The 27,971-nt window shown below is 31.8% G+C and overlaps 1 protein-coding gene across 2 annotated transcripts; it reads left to right on the top strand.

Moving 5' to 3' along the window:
* The first annotated feature begins 10,704 nt into the window (after window positions 1-10,704).
* LOC129976395 (uncharacterized) lies at window positions 10,705-26,341 on the top strand. 2 transcript variants are annotated; one of them, XM_056089931.1, is made up of 2 exons: window positions 10,705-10,750; window positions 25,618-26,341. In XM_056089931.1, the coding sequence occupies exons 1-2, from the start codon at window positions 10,720-10,722 to the stop codon at window positions 25,920-25,922; spliced, it is 336 nt and encodes a 111-aa protein (XP_055945906.1). In that variant the 5' UTR covers window positions 10,705-10,719; the 3' UTR covers window positions 25,923-26,341. The 2 variants fall into 2 exon arrangements, with proteins under 2 accessions (XP_055945906.1, XP_055945905.1); XM_056089930.1 differs by lacking the exon at window positions 10,705-10,750 and adding an exon at window positions 11,108-11,306.
* Window positions 26,342-27,971: the final 1,630 nt, after the last annotated feature.

Below are 27,971 nucleotides of genomic sequence, written 5' to 3'. Positions count from 1 at the left end.
GAGCTTTTCTCGTTTGTTATTCTTTTTCTAATGTAATCAACTGTAATCGATAAATGGAATAGGAATACAATCTTGGCATAGGAATTCTCCCCCCCCCCTGATTTCTTACAGTGTTTTTAAGTCACAAAACTTTCAATTTCGACATTTAAACTATTTTGGAAAAAATTCTATTTTGCATAAAATAAAATCTTGACATAGGAATTTTCCGCCCGATTTCTTACAGTGTTTGTAAGTCACAAAACTTTCATTTTCGACATTTAAACTACTTTAGAAAAAATTCTATTTTACGTAAAATAGAAATAGGATCATAGAAATTTTCATTTTGATATCTTCTTTCTGATGTATATTTCAAGCTTGCAAAAATTTATAAAAGCTGTATTTTGGTCATATAGCTCTCCACTATCATATTTTCATCCCACCTATGATTGTAATTAAATGTATTGTGATATATTGAGTAATTTTACTACAGTCCGGGTTAGAGCAAGAGAAACTGTGCCTTTCACCATTTTGATTTGAAATCAATTGGAGATTTATGCTGCTACAATGCACAGAAATCATCCATCGTCACATCTGACATTTTTTGTAATTTCTACATTATTTTGAATTTAAAGAGTCTGGAATGAGATTTTGTAATGTGAAAACATTTACACTCATAGTTAAGAAAATAATTTTTTGTTACTGTCTTAACCCTTTCTAGGGCCGTGGGAAGTATGCATCTCACCAAATTTATCAATCTTTGTATGAAATTATGTAGGTTGGCATAAGTTCTGACAAATTTTTTAGTAAGTCAGAAACTTAGATGCTTCAGTTCTTTATCTCAAGCAAAATGATGTGTCTTGATTTGTTACTTAATTATTAATTAACCAAATTAATTAATCAAACTAAATTTATTTAACAAGCTAAAGGAATCCTTTTTCTTATTCTAATTTCAAGCCTAAAAATATTTTAAAATAATATGACTAGAAAAAAATGGCCCTTTAAAGGGTTAACTATACATAGTTATTTCTTCTCAAAGCATAACTTAAAAGTAGACCGTTATGGAATGGAATTAATTGAGTAGGAATTTCTGTAATCAGGTACATTTTATACTTCTTATTGTTATATACTATTTCTAGTTCTTAAAAAAATAATTTTATATATATACTCTCTTCTTGATACATATTTCATCTATTACTATCTATTCATCTATTACTTTCATCTATTTTATCTATTCTACATATACCTTAAGAAAATTCATTGCATTTTTATTTAAAATTAGTTTTTTATTTAATTTTTCTTGATTTTTAAATTTTGATATTTTAAATAAAAATTGAAATATCTGTTGCTGTTTTTTATAAATGAGATGAATGAAAAATTCCAAATAACTATATCAACTAATATTTTATAATGCATATTAAATATTTTATAATGTTTTAATTAATAAATTGGCCCTAAGTGAGTTTCATTGTTAATGATTTTCTTATAACTATCATTATTAACTATAAGCCCTCTTACATACATATTTCATTCATAATAATTTTATATCATAGTGAAGTGGTGTTTATAATGGAAAAAATATCATGTAAATCATTTCTATCACACTTTAATTTTTTTTCAGGACTCGACCATCATGACTATATACAAAGTGACTGGAAAGCAACAAGAATAACTAAAATTCTAAATCTAGTTTACAGAGAATCTTCTTTAAGAAAAAAAATGACTTATTATGAATGTATTTGGAAAGTAAAATTGCATTCTTAGAATAAAAAAAAATTTAATTTTTCAAAAAAAGTGAAAAGGTGGGTTTTTTCCTGTTCGAATAATATTATGAAATATAGACATATAAATTTTTAAAATGTAAACATATTTTGATTTTTTGAATTACATGATTATATTTAAGTTTTTTGTTTTGTTTTAATTTTCTGTTTACATTGGGGCAGTCAATTTACCAGATGTCATGTTATTATATTTTACAAAACAATTGTTGGAATAGCTATCAATAAGAAGTTTTTTTCTCTTAACTGAATCATTTTAGTAAATATTTAGTTTAACAGTGTATGGTAATTGTAAGGTAAAATGCTACTTACATTTAACCCAATTCATTTATTTTTCATCTCTTATTTGCATTTATTCCATATGATTAAATCAAGTTGCAAAATTACTAGAAAATTACTACATTATTAATGGCATTAACAATTATTTGATTTGGTGATTTGGATTATTTATATACTCTTACAATAAGACAATCTTTAAATTTTTATTGCACATTTTGTAATGAAGGCTGCATATAATATCTTTTCTATTTTTCATTTATTTTTTATTTTTATTTATTTGTCTTCATTCTTGCCTAAAAAATACACCCACTTTTATTTAAGCTGCTTATAAATATACCTTTTTTTTTAAATATCCAATTATATTTTAAATTTCATTCGCATATTTATGCTTTAATTTATCAAGTATGACAAAATATTTGAATTTTAAGAAAATAAGACAAATAAATTGTTTTTCTTTATATATGTAGTTTTATTTCTTCTCTATATTTTTTTTAAACATGTAAAAATTTATGCATTTAATTAAATTTTGTATATTAAATTGTATCTTCAATAAAATCATATGAAATTATTTCGAATAAATTTAATATATATATTCCTGCAAGATTAAATCTTAGTGTATATATAATTAGGCTAAAAATATTCAGTAAAGTGAACTTCTCAAGTTATTTTGCTCCATTGAATTTATATTCTTAAAATTAATTTTAATTTTCATATTTTCAATTGGATTGAATGTAAATTTCTAAAAAATAATTTATCATTAAAGACTGAAAATATTCAAACAAGGTAGTATGATATTAAATCAACTAAGATTAATTTCCTATTGAGTTAAAAAAAATCATTTGTTCTAAAAGGACGTTTTTAGATTAAAACTTTTTTCTAATTTGAAAAAAATACTTGCGACATACTTGTTGAAACCAAAAAATAAGAGTGTAGGTAGATCTTAATGCATTATTCTGCTTGAATTAATGGATTAAAATATGCATTAAAAATATTACAGAACAAATGTTTACTTAAACAAATAAATATATACAAAATGTTTTTCAAGTTATATATTCACATTTAAATAAACAAGCCAACTTTCTAAACCTTCTAACATTAACATTAAAATATTTTTAAGTATCTGATTATTATAGTTATTACAGCTATAGTACTTTAATAATCTTACATCTCTATCACATATCTTATCCCTCAAAATAAGAGTATGAATCACAGTAAATATAATGGCATAGTAACCAAAATATATTATAAAATTTTAAACAAATTTTTGTGCTATAATTTTAAAAATTCCTATTTACAGTCTTTAACAGATTAATTTCAAGAAAAACCAAATTTCATAAAAAAAATCATTAGAAATTTTTTTAGGGCTGAGAATTGCATATCAAACAAGTTTGAGGATTTAAAATTATTTTATGTACAGCTTTATTCATTGCTTTTGATTTTCTCTATATACATGGAATCGGTACCTAGCCATATGCTATGTGTCAATATGGTGCTGTTCAAATTTTAAGGTAAAATTCAATTACAAGTAGATTTGCTACAATTTTGGAAATATTTTTGTCAAATCCATATCTACTGATATTCACCTTGCATCATTTTGAAATTAATCACTGGAAATGAGATATTCCTTGAGATAGGAATGATGATAATAAGATTCCACGTGCAAGAAAGGTAAGCATTGATATTACTTTTGTCTTTAGTTTTTTTAATGATATTTTTGAAATAGACTAACATTTCCATAAAATTTTTTTTTCCCTCTTTCTCCTATAAACTGAGACTATTTATTTTGTTCATGTTAGCATTTCAGTTTGGCATCTTTGCTGTAAAAAAGGAAGGAATTTATGAAAAAAAAATTTTTTTTTAATGAAATAAGAGAAATATTTTATTTTGAAATTATTTTAAACAAATTATTGAAAAATTTTTTAATGAAATAAGAGAAATATTTTATTTTGAAATTATTTTAAACAAATTATTGAAATTTTTTTTAATGAAATAAGAGAAATATTTTATTTTGAAATTATTTTAAACAAATTATTGATCTGGGAATCATGTATCTTTTTAATTAAATAATTGCTGGTTTGATGATACCTAAAATTATTTTATGGTTTTAATTTGTTATTAACTAAGTTTGTTATTTTTTATATTGTACTAATTAGTGAATTATTCCTAAGGAATATTTAAAGAAGATTGAAAGTGAAACTGATTGCCCAATATATAACTATATATAGTATATATATATTGTGAATAAAGAATAACTATATAATTTAAAGATAATAAATAATTTAATACATTTAATCCTCTTCTTCTTGAAGGTAGTCAAGACTAGTATTTATGGCAGAGTTAATTCTGAGTGGGTTAAGCTACAAAATTGTATTTAAACATTGTGTGTTAAATACAATTGTGGATTATTTAACTGGTCTTTTTAATAATTTTCTTATACAAGAATAGATGGTATTTGAATTAAAGATCAATAAAAGTAATTATATATTTAAAAAAAAAAGTAAAATGGCATTTTATTATTGGAAAATGACTTATATAAAAATAAGTCTTCATGACATGGAATGAGGATAGTATTTTAAAAGACATTAAATATAAAATTTTAAGTTAAAAGAAGTAAGACTTGCCTTTAAAAAAATTCTTAGATATAAAGATATATATATATATATATATATTCTCTTTCTGTTCAGATGTTTTAAATAATATAAAAACAATGTTTTTGGTGCTTTTCTTTTCAGCATACAATGAAATCATTTCTTTAACAGAATAAAAATAAAAGTAATTTTTATGTGTTCCCATTCACAATAACGGATTTTTTAAAAACATTTTCATTTTTGATTGAAAATAAGCATTTTCTTTAAAATTTTCACATACAAAAATCTTTTTTTTTTTAAAAAAAAGACCACTGTATTAGGCTTTATTAATAAGAAAAATACTTAAATACTTCTCATAGCTCAGTATAAAATAGAATTTAAAAATAATACAGAAATCAAAAACAAGATTTTGTATTTTAATAAATGTTTTTACCTATGTAAATGCAAGACATTCATTCAATTCCCAGTTTGATGTGGGAACATTTGATGATAATCTTTTGATTATATTTAATGTCATGCTTACCAACTGCTTAAAAACTTCAAATAATTTATTATTGTTTCAACTGCCAACGAAATTTTTATCTATATTACAGAAATCGCTATTCACTAGATTTATTATCAACATATGTAAACTTCTGAAGATATGTGTACAAAATATTTCCATTAAATAAAGTAAACTCTTAATAATATGAACAAAAAGTGGCATGAAGGAATTGACAGGAAGTTTTGTAAATAAAAATAAATATGAGCTGTAATTAGCATCTAATCTTATACCTGTGTACTAGACAGAAATATTTTCACAAATAGAAATGTATGATGAGTTGTACACAATTGAATTGTAGCAGCCTGGTTTCAGGCAGAGATCTTGCATTCACAATGTAACACTTACAAATTCTGCAGATTGATAATACAGCAATTCATTGTAATATATATTTATATAATTCTGAGGTGCAACTAAACTCGCGAGTTGAAAAAATTATTAAAACAATTAATGCTAAAATCATTATATATATATTAACACTACTAGCATATTTAGAAACAAACAATCAAAAGTAGATTCAAAATATGTGAAATACATACTATAATCACATTTAAAATTAATCAAAAAATAAATTCTGAATATTTTGAATATGAGTTACGATAATATTTATAAATAATTGAAAACAGGTTCATAATTTTTCAAATTCTCACAATAATTGCATTTGTAAATGACTGAAAATACATAATAGTTTCTCAATTGCACACATAATTTTATTTATAAATAACTGATAACTATATTTAAAATATTTGAAATTGCTAAAATTAAATTATTAAATTTTTTGATGCTGGATTTTATACATTAACAAAACATAAATATGAAATTATGCTGGATAGTTACATCATCACTTTTTTACTAGTTCACTGAAGTAGTATTCTGATTTAAGAGATTTAAAACTATTGCTTTAAATTCATTAGTAGAAAGCACATACATTTTTTGTGTGTGTGTGATTTATAATTTTTTTCTTCTTATACGAAAAAAGAGTCTCTGCTACTCAAGATTTGTATTGGCAGAAGCATTACTTTTGGTTTGAAAAGTAGAAGCATGTGGTTTAGAATTACATCTAAAAGCATGCACAATAGGCATAATTGAAGAAATTTGTATTGTAGTAACAGTCAGTTCTTCTGCAGTAACAAATAAATGTATAAGATTATTACATAATTCCTTAAGCTTTTCTCATTGTTGTGAGAAAGGTATTGTATATTCATTGCTACTTACATGCTTTACAAGTGAATCTAATTTATTAAACATTAAATTATTAGTTTCAGTGGTTGATTAATCTGGAAGATGTAATTGGGGCAATATTTTCATTAAGATTGTAGGTTACTGCAGCTTTGCCAATTACCAAATTTTTGTCATTGGGTACATTATTTATTTTATTTTTACCCAGGTAGTTTAGATTTTGAAATTGTGTTAGAATTATTTCTATGTTTTTTTATTTTCAGAAATATCACAAAAAAAAGGAGTAATTTTAATGAACTGAAATTACTTTAAAAATTGCTGTGAGGTGCACATTCTCACAAATGTGTATATCCCAAATTTGATACTATAGGTTCAACAATCTGGTCTGTAAATAGACATTCCTCTTTATTATAGTAGAGATTATACTTTAAAAAATGGATCAAAAGTGATAAATTGATCATAAGTGAGTATATTCTATTAATTTATTTAACAACTGAATTTTTTTTCCCTTTGGGATTTTAGATTTTAAGTTCTAGGAAAATGCTACATTCTCCAGAAATATATTTACTGTGAACATTCATCATATGTTATTCTTTCCTTTTAAATGCATTATGAAAAAATAAGCAAAAATCAAAAACGGCATGTTTTATTAAAAGATTCATTACTTTTAACATTTGCTTATTTCTGCATATTGTAATTAAATCTATATACATTGCACTAATCTAATTGGTATGACATAAAATAAAAAAGGTGAAATATTAAGAGAAAATTTCTGCATGCATGCTAACAAATAACAGAAATATGAATTAATTTTAGAAAATATGTCCTCACAAACACTTCTATTAAAAATTGTCTTATATAGTAAAAATGTTTATATTTGTAACATATAATTTTAATAAATTGCTAGAAATTAGATTACATATATATACTCATTTACTTTATATTTTCTTTCAACACTTAGGATTAGAAATCCTTATTAAAAATTTAGAACACTAAAAATAATAATAATTTTTGTGTATAAAAAAAGCAGTGGTAGTAATAATGATGAGATTGATTTTAATTGCATTGCATACATACACTTTTGATGAGAATTTTCAGAAGTATGCAAATATATATTTATTGTACAATTTTGTGAATTCTGTTACTGAGTGATTTTTATAAATTTGAAGGGGGAAAAAATGTTAACAAATAATTCATTTTTTAGCTATCACCTATCTATTGCTCAAAACAATGGTCTGAGTCACAGTAAATATATTAATGGTCCAGTAGCCATAACAATATATAATAAATTTGTAAATAAAATATTTTTACTTTTTTAATTGTAAATAAACATTTTTAAAGTTCTTAATTAAACTGTTTAGTAGATCAAGTTCAGTAGAAACTGCATGGTATCAAAAATATACAATAAAAAAAAACTTTTAAGGCTGAGAGTTGTATATAGAACAAGTTTGAGGATTTAAAATCTTTAGAAGTATAGTGTTATTCATTTTTCTAAATTTCTTCCATAGATATAGAATGTATATTTCTCAGGTTTAAAAATTGAGATATAAAATTATTTCCCTTTTTTGAAGTACTTATAGATAAGAGCAATTGTTTTCACTTCACATGAAATAAGTTCTCTATCAGATCCAGAATTACTGATATTCACCTTGTTTCATTTTAAAATTAATACTATTGACAATTTATTTCATGAAATAGGAATGAGAGTAGCTGAATATGCCTCGTGCAAAGAAGGGCACATTGATATCAGTTTGTCTTTTATATATATATATATATATATATATATATATATATAATATGATATTTTTTAATATACCAAACAAAATTTCCTCCAAGAAAAACATTCCCCCCCCCCATATAAACCTTGTTTCTTTTGGCCAGACTAACATATCATTTTGATATCTTTGCTATAAAGAAGGAGATGAACTTATGAAAGAGTTAATCCCTTTAAAATGTAATGAGAGTAAGTTTTTATGTAAGTATTTAAAATAAATTAATGAATCCATGGATCAAGAATCCTTTTAATTAAATAAATGTCATATGATAATACCCATAATTTTATGTCATCTAATTGATACCTATAATTTTATGTCAGCTAATTACATATTTCATTGATTTTTATTATATACTAGCCGCCTTTGGCGACCAGCCGGTTCGCCAATCTTAATGCACGTAAAATTTTAATAATTAAATATTTTATGGAATTTCCATTTTAATTGCTTCTTCATTAAAATATTTTAATACTTCAAATTTTAATAGTCATATAATTCACTCTTAATATTATAAAGGCCTTCAGCCATAACGTAATATGTATCTCGCTACTTTTCTGTTAGCTCCCGTAGAATTTGTGATTTAAATTAAAATGGAAATGATTAAACGGCAATTAATATAATGATTTTTTTATATTTTTTTTACTGAAACGAAGCTTTTTTTAAAAATATGAGTACTGAAAACAGAGTCGCTGAGTATTTAAATCTTTTGGGCACTAAAGGATATTTTTCTTAATTTATATAATATCTCAAGAAGTTTTCAACAAAATTTTCTCAGATTCAGCATGAACAGATCGATTAATTAACAATGTTTAGTTTGAAATGCATCAAATACTAAAAAAATTAACAGAATCGTTTGAAATAATCTGTCGAAAACATAAGCCTTCAAAACCAAGTCCGTATTCGTTGAAACTAGTTATCAACAATCAGAACACAATGCACATGCGTGAATTTTCAACACCAATTATGGTAACACAAATGCGTGAATTTTCGACTCCAGTTGGGGTAACGCTACGCAGATTAGAAATTTTTAATTTCCTTTATTTTGTTTTATTTTTATTCAAAAGTACTTCAGAATGAATCTGAAAGATCGATTAATTAACAATGTTTAATTTCAAATGCATCCTCTTAAGCCTATTAAAAGCCTATCCTCTTTAAATGAATGATTTTTTAAATAATTGAAATGAAAAGATTTTTTTGGCTGGAAAGTTAGTTTTTAATTAATAATTAAAATTCTAATTAAAAATTCAAAAAAAGGGACCCCAGATGCACATTCCCGATCTCCAAGGTATGCATTTGCGAAATTTAACAGCTGTAGGTCAAACGGCCCGGCCTGTAGAGCGCCAACACACACACACACACATTGAACTTTATATAAGTATAGATAGATAGATACATTAAAAAATTTTAATGTCGATTCCAAAGAGATATTTAATGCAGATTGTAAGTGAAACCAGGAATGCAAAATATCATATATATAGTATAAATTAAGTATAAAATTGTGATTTAAACACACCTAATATTTTAATAAACTCTGAATTTATGACTAGGATAATTGCGAAAGAATTAAACTACAGAATTGTGTGAAAATGCAGTTTTTATGCAAAATAAAATTTTCTAATGGAATCTGCAATGGATTAGGAATCTCAGGAAAATAACTTTAATTTAAAAATTATTTTTTAATAAGATTTTTAAATTAGACAACATATAGCAATATAAACATAAATACATTAATTTTTAAAAAATTATGACGAAGCATACGAAATATTATTATAACTTACAATTTGTAAATTCATATATAAAGCAAATTTATTCAGATTGCAACAAAAAGGCTATAGCAATTCCATTTCTCAATTCTAAAATTAATATGCTTTAAAAATTTAGAATAATTCTGAATATTTTTGCAATGCAAAGATGTTTATTAAAAAAAATTACTCTATTTTAACAAATGTACTCACACTAGAAGTTTAATTATTTCATTAAACTTGATACTATATAAAAGTTTTGTATTTTTTCAAAATCTTACTTATATTTTTCTTCTAAAATAAAATTCGAGGTATTGAACCGCTAAAAAATTTTTCATTCCCCAAAATAAAAATAGAATCCAGTATATAATCTGTACAGCACAATAAATAAATCTAAAATTATTATAATATTCAATATACTATTACAAAGTGGTAAAACGTATCCCTGGCATGCTAATCTAGGCGAATTGGCGAGAAATTTGGCGACAAAAGAAATCTAGAAAAATCCAGATGGTTTGAATATTGTATCAACTGAGACCGGTTTTCCCTCTAGAGAAAGTTGTGGGACTTTCCAAAGGTTACATCACTTCCTGTCAGTGGCATCACTTCCTGTGGAGAGACTATGAAAAACAAGCATTCAAGATCGAGGTGTGTTTTTTCGCGCCGATACCCAAGATGGAATGATAATCGATCATCATGAAAACGAATCTAATATTAAGGATGTATCTGATTGCCAGATCGGTTCTCAAAGAAAATTTACTGAGATTGCCATATATGGAATCCAGATGGAATTGGATGGATTAAACAAAGCCATGAAATGCTGGATCAAAAAACCCAAACCTGCCCCAAGACCATCCTACGCTAATGGATATTGATGCACTGGAGGAAGCGCAAGGTAATCTCTCAACTTTTGTCTGTCAGGATGATAAATGTAAATTAATTCCTAATCCCCCAAACTTCCTTAATGTACCAGATAATGATTAATTTCAATCCCCCACAAAACGAAAAACTGCTAGAAATAACCCCCCTCAAAAGGCTGAATCGGAAATTACCACTAGAAATAAATTCTCTCCGATAGCTAACTTAAAAGAGCGCGAAATTGAAGCTACGCCCACTCATTCTCTCGTCACATTCTTCGCTAGCTACCGTCATGAACGGTGGCGATATGGAGGATGCTGGGAGCAAGCGCTTTCGCTCCGATACCCACGACGGTATGATAATCGATAATAATGAAAACGAATCGAATATTTCGGAAGCACCTGACTGCCAGATCTGTTCACAAAGAAAATTTACCGAGATTGCCATATTTGGTATCCAGATGGTATTGGATGGACTGAACAAAGCCATGAAATGCTGGATCAAAAACCCAAACCTGCCTCGAGACCATCCCACGCTTATGGATATCAATGCAAAACGTGCTGACGCCATCTCTCGGCTGGAGGAAGCGCAAGGTATTCTCTCAACTCTTGTCTGTCAGGATGAAAATTGTAAATGTAAATTAATTCCTAATCCCCCAAACTTCCTTTATGAACCTGATAATGATAAATTTCAATCCCCCACTAAAAGAAAAACTGCAAAAAACAACCCCCCTCAAAAGGTTGAGTCGGAAATTACCACCAGAAATAAATTCCCACCAATAGCTAACTTAAAAGAGCGCGAAACTGAAGCCACGCCCACTAAAGTACCGCCGATCATGCTTTGCGGATAAATTTAACACTATCTTAGCCGAAATTCAAAGTTTGTGGCCCTACTGAGAATCGTTTTAATAATAGATTTATTTAAATTTTTCCAAACTCAATTGAACAGCATCAAAAAATCCAATCGTTTGCCACTACAAAAGGCTATGACTATTATATTATCAAACCAAAAAGTAAACGACCCGTGAAGGTAGTAATTAAAGGACTTCCAATTGGCCATGATTCTACAGAAATTTTCAATCATATTAAAAATGAAGTCGGTTTCCCGGTTACTAAAGTTGTCCAACTAACGCAAATCAGAACAAAGAGGGCGCTGCCGTTCTTTCTTGTTGCACTTGAAAGAAACGATGAAATCAATAGCATTTATTCCGTTAACAGTATTAACTATCCCCGAGTTACTATTTAGCCATATCGTGCACGTAATATGTCTAGACAATGTTTCAAATGCAATTACTTCCATCATAGTGTAGATTGCTGCAACATTAAACCACGCTGCCTTAAATGCGGCGAAAATCACGAAACAAATGCCTGTGCAATTAAAGAAAAAGTAGAAGTGCCGAAATTTATCAATTGCGGTAAAAGTGGGCATGTTGCCTCTTATAGAGGTTGCGAGGCTTTCCCTAAGACTACTTACCCCCAACAAAATCGTAATAATTTTTCAAATTTAAGAAGAAATATTGCAAATAATAATCAGGCTAACATTCGCGAGAATACTTCTTGCGCCGACCTTTTTAAACCTCCTGCTGCTCGACAGATGGCGCCACGCAAAAAACCCAAATATTGAAAAAGAAGATTCTAACGCACTTAATTTCATGAAATCGAGCGATTTTAAAGAATTGATTGAGGGTTTAAAAGAAATTAAAAAATTATTAAATGATTTTCCCAACCTTCTCACCCAAATTAGAAAACTCAAAAATGCAAAAAATTCAATGGACAAAGTTCTAATTTTATCAGATTTATTTACCAGTCTCGTTAACCCATCTGAAAATTAACATTCAAGTGCAACAGTCTACGTATTGTTTTCTGGAATGCAAATGGCATTTCCAACAAAATTAATGATTTTAGATCATTTGTAAATAAGTATAACCCTGGTGTTATTTTAATACAGGAAACTCATCTTAGACCGCAAAGAAAGATTTTTCTGGCTAATCATCACTCATTTTATCACTCTGGTGGTGGTACTGCAATTATGATTAAAAACGGCATTCCCCATCATGTAATCACACCACCCACGTTATACTATGTTGAGGCTACGGTGGTTGCCCTGGACATTAAAAATGACCCAATTACCCTTACATCTATATATATCCCCCCTGGTTCTGATAATTCTCTCTTCACTTTTGATATAGAAAATCTGCTTCAAATCAGTTCAAATCAAATTATTTGTGGCGATTTCAACGCCCATCATATCAGTTGGGGTTGTCAAAGTAATAATGCTCGCTGTAATACATTTGCACTTCATGCAGGATTAGAAATTTTAGCTCCTTGCTCCCCTACTAGATATGGTGTTTATTCGGCCAGTACAATTGATATTGCTCTTGTTAAAGATTTTCTCTTCCCATTTGAAATTACATTTATACCTGAACTCAGTTCAGATCATAATCCTGTTCTCCTTAACTTTTTTCTTAAATATTCACTCCCTGACAATAATAAAAAAATTACCACAAACTGGATCAATTTTAAATAAATTTTATCTAATACTTGCATTGAGCAAAATTTTGACCCTCAAACCCCTGAGCAACTGGATGAACTTGTTGAATACTTCGAAAAAACTATTATTGATGCTAAATTTGCTGCATCAAAACCATTGAAATTCAACCAAAACTACATTGATCCAAAAATCCGGTTTCTTCGTAAAGAAAGAAATTATGCCAGAAAGATCTTTCAAAGTAGTCGTAATCCAGTCTTCAAGAAAATTATGAATAAACTTAATAAAACCATTCAAACTTTAAATGAAAAAACTGAACAAAATGAATTCATTAATAAATTGGTTAATGCAAATACTGAAGATGGCACCTTCTGGAATTTTGTTTCATCATTTAAAAAGAAAACACAAAAAATTTCCGCCCTTAAAGGCCCGGCTAGTATTGTCAATACTGACATTGATAAAGCAAACTGCTTGGCAAATAGCCTTGAGGCTCAATTTCAATTAAATAGCCTTAATCATGTTGAAACAGAGCTGCTTGTAAATAATACAGTCAAAGACTTTCAGAACTCAATCCCCAAATACTTCCATGATGTTACTCCACCATCTACTACTGAAATTACTGTTTGCATCAAAAATCTCAAAATCAATAAAGCCCCTGGCTTAGATGGTATCAATAACAAAGTCCTACGTAATCTCCCCCCAAACCTAATTACATTGCTTCAAACTATCATATTTAAAATTATGGCCATTGGTCACTTTCCTACAAAATGGAAAACAGCTGTTGTAGCGCCTATTCTTAAACCGGGCAAAGATCCCACTGAACAGTCCAGTTATAGACCCATTTCACTACTTCCCTCCATTAGCAAAATTGCTAAACATATCATTTTAAATAGGTTAAATAAATTCCTTGATGAAAATAACATCCTTAGCCCTGAACAATTTGGTTTCAGAAATAACCTCTCAACAACTCATCAAATTTTTAGGGTAGTTGAATATGTTGAAGATGGTTTCGCAAATAATCAAAAATCTGCTGCTGTTTTCCTTGACATTCAGAGAGCCTTTGACAGAGTTTGGCAAGATGGCCTTATTTACAAGCTCATTACCTACAAGTTACCACATTATATTATCAAAATTGTCATATCATATTTAAACAACAGATTCTTTTGTGTTCGCGTTAATAATAATCTCTCAGACATTAACCTATAAAAGCAGGTGTTGCCCAAAGCTCCAAAATTGCTCCTATTTTTTTTTTTTTTTTCACTCTTCATTAACGACATACCAAGACAATTTAATACCATGCTCTGCATGTATGCCGACGACACTGCAATACTAGCCAGAAATAAAAATCCATATTTCATCTCAATAGCACTCACTAGACATCTCAAAACTCTTGAAGACTGGTTCAACAAATGGAAAATCGAAATTAATCCTAGTAAAACTGAAGCTATCATGTTCACAAAAAAATCATGTATTTAAAGAATTCCGCCCAATTAAAATTAAAAATCAAAATATCCCGTGGTCTAAGGAATGCAAATATTTAGGTGTCATTCTTGGCAATAAACTAACATGGAAACCCCATTTTATTTATGTTAAAAAGAAGTTTCGAGACCTAACTCGTAAATTCTTTCCCTTAATTTCTCGAAACTCCAAAATGAGCAGGGCGAACAAAATACTTATTTACAGTGCCTATCTGCGTCCAGTTTTAACATATGCATGTCCGGTTTGGGGATACGCTGCTAAATCTAATCTAAGAATAAGAGAAATTCAACAAAACAACCTTATCAGAAGATTTTGTAACTGCTACTGGTATATGCCAAACACCAACATGTATAAAGCACTTGATTACACTCCACTTAAAAAATTTATTAAAAAACTTTCTGAAAAATTCTTCAAAAATATTGACAATCATGATAACAAAGCAGTCCTTGATATTCCTAAATATAATCCTAATCTCCGTATTAAAAGACCTCGTAATATTTTGATTTAGCCTTCCCTAATCTTTTGTTTTTTCCATATTAATTACTTCTTATCTTTACTTAACTTTATTTTTCATAAACTTAATAAATTGCTCGGCAGCGTTTTCCCAATCCATGTTGCACTTCTTATCACATCCTGTCAGTCATTATTTACCTTAGCTTCGTCATGCACCTCACTTCTCATCTCCTGTCTGTTCCTGTAACCCAGTTCATCGGACTTTTTTGCGAAGATGCTCACGTCAACTACTAAAAGCCAGGTCTTTTAAAAGTTTTCCATCTACCGGAGATTAAGCCCCAACCCTAGGGTCTAGGCGCTCCGTCAAACATATCATTACTGAAGCCACGCCCACCAAAGTATCGCCGATTATGCTTAGGTACGCAGATAAATTTAATACAATCTTAGCCGAAATTCAAAAAGTATGTGGCCCTACTGAGAATCGATTTAACAATGGTTTTATTAAAATTTTACAAATTCAATAGAGCAGCATCAGAAAATTCAATCGTTTGCTACTACACAGGACTATGACTATTACATTATCAAACCAAAAAGTAAACGACCCGTGAAGGTAGTAATTAAAGGACTTCCAATTGGCCATGATTCTACAGAAATTTTCAATCATATTAAAAATGAAGTCGGTTTCCCGGTTACTAAAGTTGTCCAACTAACGCAAATCAGAACAAAGAGGGCGCTGCCGTTCTTTCTTGTTGCACTTGAAAGAAACGATGAAGTCAATAGCATTTATTCCGTTAACAGTATTAACTATCCCCGAGTTACTATTTAGCCATATCGTGCACGTAATATGTCTAGACAATGTTTCAAATGCAATTACTTCCATCATAGTGTAGATTGCTGCAACATTAAACCACGCTGCCTTAAATGCGGTGAAAATCACGAAACAAATGCCTGTGCAATTAAAGAAAAAGTAGAAGTGCCGAAATTTATCAATTGCGGTAAAAGTGGGCATGTTGCCTCTTATAGAGGTTGCGAGGCTTTCCCTAAGACTACTTCCCCCCAACAAAATCGTAATAATTTCTCAAATTTACGAAGAAATTCTTCAAACAATAATCACTCTATTATTCGCGAGAACACTTCTTTCTCCGACCTTTTCAAACCTGCTGCTCGACAGATGGCGCCACGAGACACCCAAAATTTTGAAAAAAAAAGACTCTAATACACTCAATTTCATGAAATCGAGCGATTTTAAAGAACTGATTGAGGGTTTAAAAGAAATTAAAAAGCTATTAAATGATTTTCCCAACCTTCTCACTCAAATTAGGAAACTCAAAAATGCAAAAAAATCAATGGATAAAGTTCTAATGTTATCAGATATATTTACCAGTCTTGTTAACCCATCTGAAAATTAACTTTCAAGTGCAACAGTCTGCGTATTGTTTGCTGGAATGCAAATGGCATTTCCAACAAAATTAATGATTTTAGATCATTTGTAAATAAGTATAACCCCGATGTTATTTTAATACAGGAAAATCACCTTAGACTTCAAAGAAAGATTTTTCTGGCTAATTACCACTCATTTTATAGCTACAGGTTAGAAAATACTGGTGGTGGTACTGCAATTATGATTAAAAAGGTATTCCCCATCATGTAATCACTCCACCCACGTTATACTATGTTGAGGCTACGGAGGTTGCCCTGGACATTAAAAATGACCAAATTACCCTTACTTCTATTTATATCCCCCTGGTTCTGATAATTCTCCCTTCACTTTTGATATAGAAAACCTGCTTCAAATCAGTTCAAATCAAATTATTTGTGGCGATTTCTAAGCCCATCATATCAGTTGGGGTTGTCAAAATAATAATGCTCGCGGTTATACATTATATTCATTTGCACTTCATGCAGGATTAGAAATTTTAGCTCCTTGCTCCCCTACTAGATATGGTGTTTATTCGGCCAGTACAATTGATATTGCTATTGTTAAAGATTTTCTCTTCCCATTTGAAATTACATCTATCCCTGAACTCAGTTCGGATCATAATCCTGCTCTTCTTAACTTTTTTCTTAAATATTCACTCCCTGACAACAATAGAAAAATTGCCACAAACTGGATCAATTTTAAACAAATATTATCTAATACTTGCATCGATCAAAATTTAGACCCTCAAACCCCTGAGCAACTTAATGAAGTTCTTGAATACTTTGAAAAAATTATTATTGATGCTAAAGTTGCTGCGTCGAAACCATTGAAATTTAACCAAAACTATATTGATCCAAAAATTCGGTTTCTTCACAAAGAAAGAAATTATGCCAGAAAGATCTTTCAAAATACTCGAAATCCAGTCTTCAAGAAAATTATGAATAAACTAAATAAAACCATCCAAACTTTAAATGAAAAAACTGAACAAAATGAATTCATTAATAAATTGGTTAATGCAAATACTTATGATGGTTCCTTCTTTAATTTTGTTTCATCATTTAAAAAGAAAACACAAAAAATTTCCGCCCTTAAAGGCCCGGCTAGTATTGTTAATTCTGATATTGATAAAGCAAACTGCTTGGCAAATTGCCTTGAGACCCAGTTTCAATTAAATAACCTTAATCATGTTGAAACAGGGCTGCTTGTAAATAATACAGTCAAAGACTTTCAGAATTCACTCCCCAAATACTTCCATGATGTTACTCCACCATCTACCACTGAAATTACTGATTGAATCAAAAATCTCAAAATCAATAAAGCCCCTGGCTTAGATGGTATCAATAACAAAGTCCTTCGTAATCTCCCCTCAAACCTAATTACATTGCTTCAAATTATCATATTTAAAATTATGGCCATTGGTCACTTTCCTACAAAATGGAAAACAGCTGTTGTAGCACCTATTCTTAAACCGGGCAAAGATCCCACAGAACCGTCCAGTTATAGACCCATTTCACTACTTCCCACCATTAGCAAAATTGCTGAACATATAATTTTAAATAGATTAAATAAATTTCTTGATGAAAATAACATCTGTTGCCCGGAACAATTCGGTTTCAGAAATAACCTCTCAACGACTCATCAACTTGTTAGGGTAGTTGAATATGTTGAAGAGGGATTTGCAAATAATCAAAAATCTACTGCTGTTTTCCTTGACATTCAGAAAGCCTTTGACAGAGTTTTGCAAGATGGCCTTATTTGCAAGCTCATTACTTACAAGTTACCACATTATATTATCAAAATTGTCATATCATATTTAAACAACAGATTCTTTTGTGTTCGCGTTAATAATAATCTCTCAGACATTAAACCTATAAAAGCAGGTGTTGCCCAAGGCTCTAAAATTGGTCCTATTCTTTTTTCACTTTACATTAACGACATACCAAGACAATTTAATACCATGCTCTGCATGTATGCCGACGACACTGCAATACTATCCAGAAATAAAAATCCAAATTTCATCTCAATAGCTCTCACTAGACATCTCAAAACTCTTGAAGACTGGTTTAATAAATGGAAAATTAAAATTATTAAAAAAACTGAAGCAATATTATTAGTAAAACTGAAGCAATTATGTTCAGAAAAATCATGTTTACAAGGATTTTCGCCCCGTTAAAATTAAAAACCAAATTATCTCGTAGTCTAAGGAATGTAAATATTTAGGCGTTATTTTAGACAATAAACTTACTTGGAAACCCCACTTTATTTATGTTAAAAAGAAGTTTCGAGACCTAACTCGTAAATTCTTGCCCTTAATTTCTCGAAACTCCAAAATGAGCAGGGACAACAAAATACTTATTTACACTGCCTATCTGCGTCCAGTTTTAACTTACGCATGTCCGGTTTGGGGATACGCTGCTAAATCTAATCTAAGAATAATTGAAATTCAACAAAACAACCTTATCAGAAGATTTTGCAATGGCTACTGGCATATGCCAAACACCAATATGTATAAAGCACGTGATTACCCACCACTTAAAAAATTTATTAAAAAACTTGCTGAAAAATTCTTTAAAAATATTGACAATCATGATAATAAAGCAGTTCTAGATACTCCTAAATATATTCCTTATCTTCGTATTAAAAGACCCCGTAATATTTTGATTTAGCCCTCCCCAATCTTTTGTTTTTCCATTGTTTTTACATTCATTTTAACTTAACTTTATTTTTCATATCCTTATTAAATTGCTCGGCAGCGTTTTTCCAATCCATGTTGCACCTCTTTTCACATCCTGACAGACATTAGAAACCTTAGCTTCGTCAAGCACCTCGCATCTCATCTCCTGCTTGTACTTAGTAACCCATTTCATCGGACTTTTTTGCGAAGATGATCACGTCAACTACTGAAAGCCAGGTCTTTAAAAGTTTATCATCTACCGGAGATAAAGCCCCAACCCTAGGGGCTAGGCGCTCCGTTAAACATATCATTAACCGAGGTGTGTTTTCTGCATGGTATTTCGCATTTTCCATCGCATCATCTTTCAGTCTTTCTACCGTCATGAACGGTAGCGATATGGAGGATGCTGGGAGCAAGCGCTTGTGCGCTGAGACCCACGATGTTATGCAAATTAACCGACAAGAAAGTGATATAACTATACCGGATGCATCTGCCTGCCAGACATGCACCCAGAAAAGTTATGGAAATATCCATTCATGGCATTCAAATGGAACTTGACGGACTGAACAAGGCTATGAAAAACTGGAGAAGGGACCCGAATTTGTCCATGATCACCCTACATACCTAGATATGGACGCCAAGAGAGCTGATGCCATCTCAAGACTGGAAGAAGCTCAAGGTAATCTTTCTCTTTTTGTCTGTCAGGATGCAAAATGCAACAAAGCTCTGAATCCCCCAATTTTCCAAAATTCGCCTGAAAATGAACAATTTCAATTACCTACCAAACGATAAACGGTTGGAATAATCCTATTCAAAATTCTAATCAAGAAATTGTTACTAATAATCGTTTCTCACCGATTGAAAACACCAAAGAGCACGAAACCGAAGCCCCGCCAACTCAAGTCCCACCCATCATGCTTAGATATGCTGACATATATCAGGCTATGCTTGCAGATATTAAAAAAGTTTGTGGCACATTTCGTTCTCGCTAGCTACCGTCATGGCGATTTGGAGGATGCTGGCAGCAAGCGCTTTTGCGCTGATACCTAAGATGGAATGCAAATTGAACGTCAAGAAAATGATCTAAATACTCAGGATGCACCTGCCTGCCAGACCATGTGCACAGAGAAGTTTCACAGAAATGGCCATTTTTGGCATTCAAATGGAAGTTGATGGATTAAACAAGGCGATGAAAAATTGGATAAAGAACCCAAACCTGCCCCAAGATCACCCTACTTTACTGGACATAGATGCCAAACGAGCAGACGCCATATCAAGACTGGAGGAAGCTCAAGGTAATCTTTCTCTTTTTGTCTGTCAGGATGCAAAATGTAACATAGCTCCAAATCCCCCAACCTTTCTTAAAGCGCAAGTGAACGAACAATTTCAATCCCTCGTTACACGTAAAACAGCAAGAAATAACCCTTCTCAAAATTACAACCAAGAAATTACCACTAAAAATAGATTTTCACCGATCAAAAATATAAAAGAGAGTGAAACCGAAGCCTCGCCCACTAAAGTCTCACCCATAATGCTTACGTACGTTAACATATATCAAACGATGTTAGCTGATATTCAAAAAGTCGGTGACTCTACAGAAAATAAATTTAATAATGGGTTCATTAAAATTTTCACAAATTCTATCGAACAACACCAAAAAATCCAATCTTATGCAACATATCATGGCTATGATTACTATATCATAAAACCAAAGAACAAATGCCCAGTCAAGGTAGTCATCAAAGGTCTACCTATTGATCATGAAGCAGAAGAAATATTTGCATATATTAAAAATGAACTAGGATTTCCAGTCATCAAAGTAGTTCAACTTACACAAACAAGATCAAAGAGGGTGCTGCCGTTTTTTCTAGTCGAACTGGAACGCAATGATGAAACAAATAGTATTTACAACGTCAATAGTATCAATTATCTTCGCGTTTCCATTGAGCCATATCGTGCTCGCAATATGACAAGGCAGTGTTTTAAATGTAATTATTTTTACCATAGTGCAGATTGCTGCAACATCAAGCCACGTTGCCTTAAATGCGGTGATACTCATGAGAGCAATGCTTTCGAAATTAAGGAGCGCATTGAAATCCCGAAATGTATCAACTGTGGCAAAAGTGGGCATGTTGCCTCATACAAAGGATGCGAGGCATTCCCCAAGACGATTACCCCCCAACAAAATAGCAAAAACATTACTAATCAGCGCAGAGCTACCTTCAATAATAACCAGGCCAGTATCCGTGAAAATACATCTTTCGCTGATCGTTTTAAACCAGCTGAAGCACGGCAGATGGCGCCGCGAGAAACGCAAAATGTTGATAAGGATGATTCTTCTACCCTCAATTTCATGAATTCTAATGATTTTAAGGAACTCATTGAGGGCATAAAGGAAATTAAAAAGCTTTTAAATGAATTTCCTAACCTCTTAATACAAATTAGAAAACTTAAAAATGCTAAAACATCAGTTGACAAAATTTTAATTCTGTCTGAAATTTTTGCTAGTCTGGTCAATCCCTCTGAAAAATTACATTCCAGTGTAACAGCCTACGCATTGTTTTCAAAAATGCAAAATCCCTCTGAAAAATTACATTCCAGTGTAACAGCCTGCGCATTGTTTTCTAAAATGCAAATGGCATTTCAAACAAAATTAAGGATTTTCGGTCCTTTGTAAATAAATATAACCCCGATGTAATTCTTATTCAAGAAACTCACCTTAGACCACAAAGAAAGATTTTTCTGGCTAATTACCACTCATACTATAGTTACAGGATTGACAATACTGGTGGTGGTACTGTAGTTCTGATTAAAAATGGTATACCCCATCATGAGATCACTTCTCCTACGCTATACTATGTTGAAGTATGTATGTATACTATGTTGCCCTGGACATTAAAAATGATCCAATTACTCTTCTATTTACATCAACCCTAGTTCTGATAATGCTCTCTTTCCTTTTGACATTGAAAACTTGTTACAAATCAGTTCGAATCAAGTTATTTGTGCCGATTTTAACGCTCATCATATCAATTGGGGTTGTCAAAATAATAATGCACGTGGTAACACATTATATTCTTTTGCGCTGCATGCAGGTTTAGAAATTTTAGATCCTTGCTCCCCCACTAGATATTATGTTTATTCTGCCAGTACAATAGATCTTGCAATTGTTAAAGACTTTCTTTTCCCATATGAAATAGTATCTATCCCTGAACTCAGCTCAGATCATACCCCAGTTCTTCTTAACTTTTTTCTTAAATTCTCAGTGCCAGACAGCAATACAAAAGTTGCCACTAATTGGACTAATTTTAAACAAATACTGTCTACTGCTAGCTTTGATCAAAATTTGGATCCACAAACTCCTGAGCAACTTAACGAAATTGTTGAATATTTTGAAAAAAATAATTATTGATGCCAAAGTTGTTGCCTCGAAACCACTGAAATTTAATCAAAATTATATAGACCCAAAAATTCGGTTTCTCCGAAAAGAAAGAAATTATGCCAGAAAGATGTTTCAAAACACTAGAAACCCAGTCTTCAAGAGAATTATGAATAAACCAAATAAAACTATCCAAATTCTTAACGAAAAAACTGAGCAAAATGAATTTATTAATAAACTTGTTAATGCTAACACATATGATGGCACCATCTGGAGTTTTGTCTCATCCTTTAAAAAGAAAACGCTAAAAAATTCCGCCCTTAAAGGCCCGGCTAGTATTGTTAATTCTGACATTGATAAAGCAAACTGCTTGACTAACAGCCTTGAGACCCAATTTCAATTAAATAATCTTAAGCATGATGATACAGAGACGCTTGTAAATAACACAGTCAAAGACTTTCAGAATACTCTTCCCAATTACTTTCATGGTGTTACTCCACCATCTATCACTGAAATTTCTGACTGCATTAAGAATCTTAAAATTAATAAAGCCCCTGGCTTAGATGGTATTAATAACAAAGTTATTCGTAATCTCCCTACCCAAATTTCATTTCTATGCTTCAACTTATCATTTTTAAAATCATGGCTATTGGTCACTTTCCTACTAAATGGAAAACAGCTGTTGTAGCTCCCATTCTCAATCCGGGCAAAGATCCCACAGAACCGGCCAGTTATAGACCAATTATCTACTTCCTTCCATTAGTAAAATTACTGAGCACATCATTTTAAACAGGCTCAATAAATTTCTCGATGACAGCAACATCCTTTGTCCGGAACAATTCGGGTTTAGGAATAACCTCTCGACGACTCATCAACTGGTCAGAGTAGTAGAATATGTCGAATAGGGTTTTTTTGCTAATAACTAAAAGACTGCCGTTGTTTTTCTAGATATTCAGAAAGCCTTTGACAGAGTTTGGCAAAAAGGCCTTGTTTACAAGCGTATTATTTATAATATTCCTCATTACATTATCAAATTATTACCTCCTATTTAAACAACAGATTCTTTTGTGTTCGCGTTAACAATAATCTTTCAGACATCAAACATATTAAAGTAGGCGTTGCTCAAGGCTCCAAAATTGGTCCTATCCTTTTTTCAATCTACATTAACGATATTCCAAAACAATTTAATACTATGCTTTGCACGTATGCCGACGACACTGCAATACTAGTCAAAAATAAAAATCCAAATTTCATTTCAATAGCTCTTACCAGACATCTTAAAACCATTGAAGACTGGTTCACTAAATGGAAAATTGAAATTATTCCGAGTAAAACTGAAGCAATTATGTTCACAAAAATCATGTTTACAAGGATTTTCGCCCCGTTAAAATTAAAAACCAAATTATCTCGTAGTCTAAGGAATGTAAATATTTAGGCGTTATTTTAGACAATAAACTTACATGGAAATCCCACTTTATTTATGTTAAAAACAAGTTTAGAGACCTTACTCGTAAATTTTATCCCCTAATTTCTCGAAACTCTAAAATGAATAGGGGCAACAAAATATTTATTTATACTGCTTATTTGTGTCCAGTTCTAACGTACCCATGTCCGGTTTGGGGATATGCTGCCAAGTCAAACTTAAGAATTATTGAAAATCAACAAAATAATTTAATTAGAAGATTCTGCAATTGCCACTGGTACATGCCTAACACAAACATGTATAAAGCTCTTGATTATCCTCCACTTAAGAAATTTATCAAAAAACTTGCAACTAAATTTTTTAAGAATCTTGATTCTCACGATAATGAAGCTATGCTTGCTATTCCTAAATGCACTTCACGTATTAAAAGGCCCGTAATATTCTGTAATATTTATTTTTAATTGTCTATTTCTACTTAAATTTTATCATATCTTAAACTGATTGCCCTGGCAGCTGTTTCCCAATCCTTGTTGTACCTTCTATCAGGTAACTCTTCTGCTCAGTCTGACTGCGGTTCCTTTACGCTTTCTTTAATGAAACTGAATACAGATTTATTATGAATAAAATTAAAAGTAGATTAGCATTTCTCCATGCTATCCCCAACAAAACATTCGATATTATATCTGAAAATGCCCTGCTCAGTAGTGAGGCTTTAATTCTCTGAACCAGCCGTGTTGATAACCTAGCCATCTTTCCAGTTTAACTGAAAATGACCCCTGCTGAGGCAGCGAACTTTCGGATAATCCTGATAATCTCACAAAAATTCAGGCCCCTCGGAGCCAAAAGAACAAAGCATCAACTAGAACCATTCGTTCAACAAAGAAAATGCGCCAAGAATTCCCTTCGCTCTTGGAAACTACAAACCGATTCGACGGTCTAACCCACGGCGAGACAGCTAATGATACCGATATGACAGATCCCGACCAAAACGCACAGAAACCTGCAAATAATTCGGCAACCCCGGCTAACGAAGATGCCGATCAAACTAATAAGAAAGCTTATGTCCCACCCATCTTTATAGATGAACCCAAAAACTCGGCCGGACTTCTCTCCAAATTTAGCCAAATTACCAACACCAAAATCATGGGAACATTTTTACCCAACAATCGACTTAAAGTCTTCCCTCCCAATGCAGATGCTCACAGGGCTATTCAACGGCAAATTAAAAACGACATGCTTCAAGCACATACCTTCAAACTCAGCAATGAAAAGAAGCTAAAGGTCGTCATCCGTGGTTTCCCAGCTGACTATCCCCTCGAAGATATTCTCCACGAAATTAGATAGCTAGGGTTGAACCTAGAGTTATGCCATTCTCTGAAACATCGTAAAACTAACACCTTGATACCACTCTTCCTGATCATGTTGCCTAAAAATGAAACTAGCACAGACATCTTAAACTTAACAACTACTGGGTACCTCAAAGTTACAGTGGAACCTCTCCGACGGAAACAAACACCAGCGCAATGCTACAATTGCCAAAAATTCTTCCACCATAGCCGTTTTTTTTTTAATTTTTTTTTTTTTACCAGAAATGCAAGATGCGTCAAATGTGGAGAATCTCATTCGACCAACAGTTGCACTAAACCCAAAGACACACCAGCCAAATGTTGCCTGTGTGGTAGGCCCCACACGGCGAATTACTCCCAATGCCAAAAGAACTCAGCTATGCGAAAATCTTTCCAGGCCTCTCCAAAGGACGGCTGGAACAATGCTACTGCTCTTTCCAGAGTTAAAGAAAATTTCCCATTGCAATCGCCAGTCACTAACGATAAAACATCTAACGTATAGCTCCAAATTGAGCAATCTCAAGAAAATAGCCAGCCAATCACAGTAAACCAAATTACCAATCTCATCAACAACTTCCTCTGCCAAATATCTGCTATCCTCAAGTCTGTTCCTGCTCCCATTCAATAACTCAAAATTTAATTCTCTCAACATTGTGTCCTGCAACGCAGGTGGCATCAGAAATAAATTTAAAGTGCTCAAATATTTCACCATGAATTGGGTACCAGACATTATTACTATCCAAGAAACTCATCTTCGTCCCTCGGACAACTTTAAAATTCCAAACTACTCCAGCTACAGACTGCTACAGACTGACCGACCACGTTCCAAACTATTCCAGCTACAGATTGACCGACTCACTGACAAAGGTGGTGGTTCTGCTATTCTTGTCAAAAACTCTATTCCTCATCATCCTACCCCCATTTTCTCTTCTAGTTTCGAGAACACTTCAATTTCAATAGATCTCTCAAACGGTATGCATGTTTCTATTGCCAGCATTTATCGTCTTCCTAATGGCAAAATCAACACTACTGAGCTTCATAGGATTCTAAGTCAAACCAGCAAAAGCTTTGCCATAGGTGACTTTAATGCCAAACACTCATCTTGGAGTTGGAGTACTGGTCATCCAAACAGCAATGGCACCATCGTCCACAACTTTATTGCTTCTAATTACCTTATCCTCATTGCTCCTATGGAACCCACCCTCTTCCCAATCAATGTTCCTTCATCTAGCACGTTAGACTTTGGTATTATGTGCAATATCGCATCTGGCACCGCTTCCCCTCTTAATGAGCTGTCTAGTGACCACAATCATGTACTCTATGAAATAGACATCAACCTCACTCTAATACCTAAAACCATCAAAACAACTAACTGGTCCGTTTTCTCCACAATCATTCAAAGTTCCATTCCTGGCAACCACCTTATGAAGACAGTTCAAGACATCGATAGTGCAATCTCTAAATTCACTGGCTCAATAGTAACTGCACTCAATCAAGCTTCTAAGGCAAAAATTATTCAAGGGCCTTCCAGAAAACTCCCTCCTAAAATTGTGGATAAAATTAAATTAAAGAATAGACTGCATAAATTCTGGCAATTGACATTCTATCCGCCATACAAACTCCTCTTCACAAAACTTCAGAACGAAATTAGGGATGACATCGGTGAATATGACAACAACTCATGGAAAGAACTGCTTGAAAGTCTCAACCCTGAGGACAACTCACTTTTTGATTTCAATCGTAAACTCACCAAGAAATTCTTTGCTCTGCCTCCGATTCTCGATTCGGATGGGCCAGAATACACTCCATTGGATAAAGCCAATGCCTTTCTCCTATCACTTGAAAATTCCTTCCAAGTTAATCCTGAACCCTACTGTAATAATCAAATCATACTCGTCAAAAAATCAGTCAACGAATATTTTCTTCATCCACCGCCGCAAATTGTCCCAAAACTCACCTCTCCTCAAGAAATAATTGAAATCATCAAAAAAATAAATGTTAAAAAAGCTACTGGTCCTGACGGTATTCCAAATAAAGCCATCAAGATGCTCACCCTAAATGCAATAATCCACCTAACCAAAATCTTCAACCGATGCTTGCAACTCAACTACTTCCCAACTGCTGGAAAATAGCCCATGTTTTGATGTTCCCAAAACTGAATTAAAATCCAAAGTTCCCTGGCTTCTATCGCCCAACAGCCTTCTCAGCAACATCGGCAAGATCTTTGAAAAGATTTTACTCATTAGACTCACAGATTTCTGCAATAAAAAAGCCATAATCGTACAGTCCAATATGACAACAACTCATGGACTCGTCCACCAACTACTTAGGGTGATCAATACCATTTGTGAAGGCTTTAACGCCAAGCTCATCACGGGCGGTGTGCTCTTAGATGTGAGGAAAGCTTTAGACCGAATGTGGCATCAAGGCCTCGCCTTCAAACTGATACATTACAACTTTCCCAACTTCCTATCCAATCGCACATTCCAGATCAAAGTTCAGCAAACCTTCTCAGCGACAGGGGTCATCCAAGCTGGAACACCTCAAGGCAGCGACCTCAGCTATCTACTTTACTGCATCTACAACACAGATCAAAT

The sequence above is a fragment of the Argiope bruennichi genome, chromosome 7 (assembly GCF_947563725.1).
Source record: "Argiope bruennichi chromosome 7, qqArgBrue1.1, whole genome shotgun sequence".
Lineage (NCBI taxonomy): Eukaryota > Metazoa > Arthropoda > Arachnida > Araneae > Araneidae > Argiope > Argiope bruennichi.
Note: the sequence above shows the minus strand (reverse complement) of the source record. Positions and strands in the feature narration are given on the sequence as shown.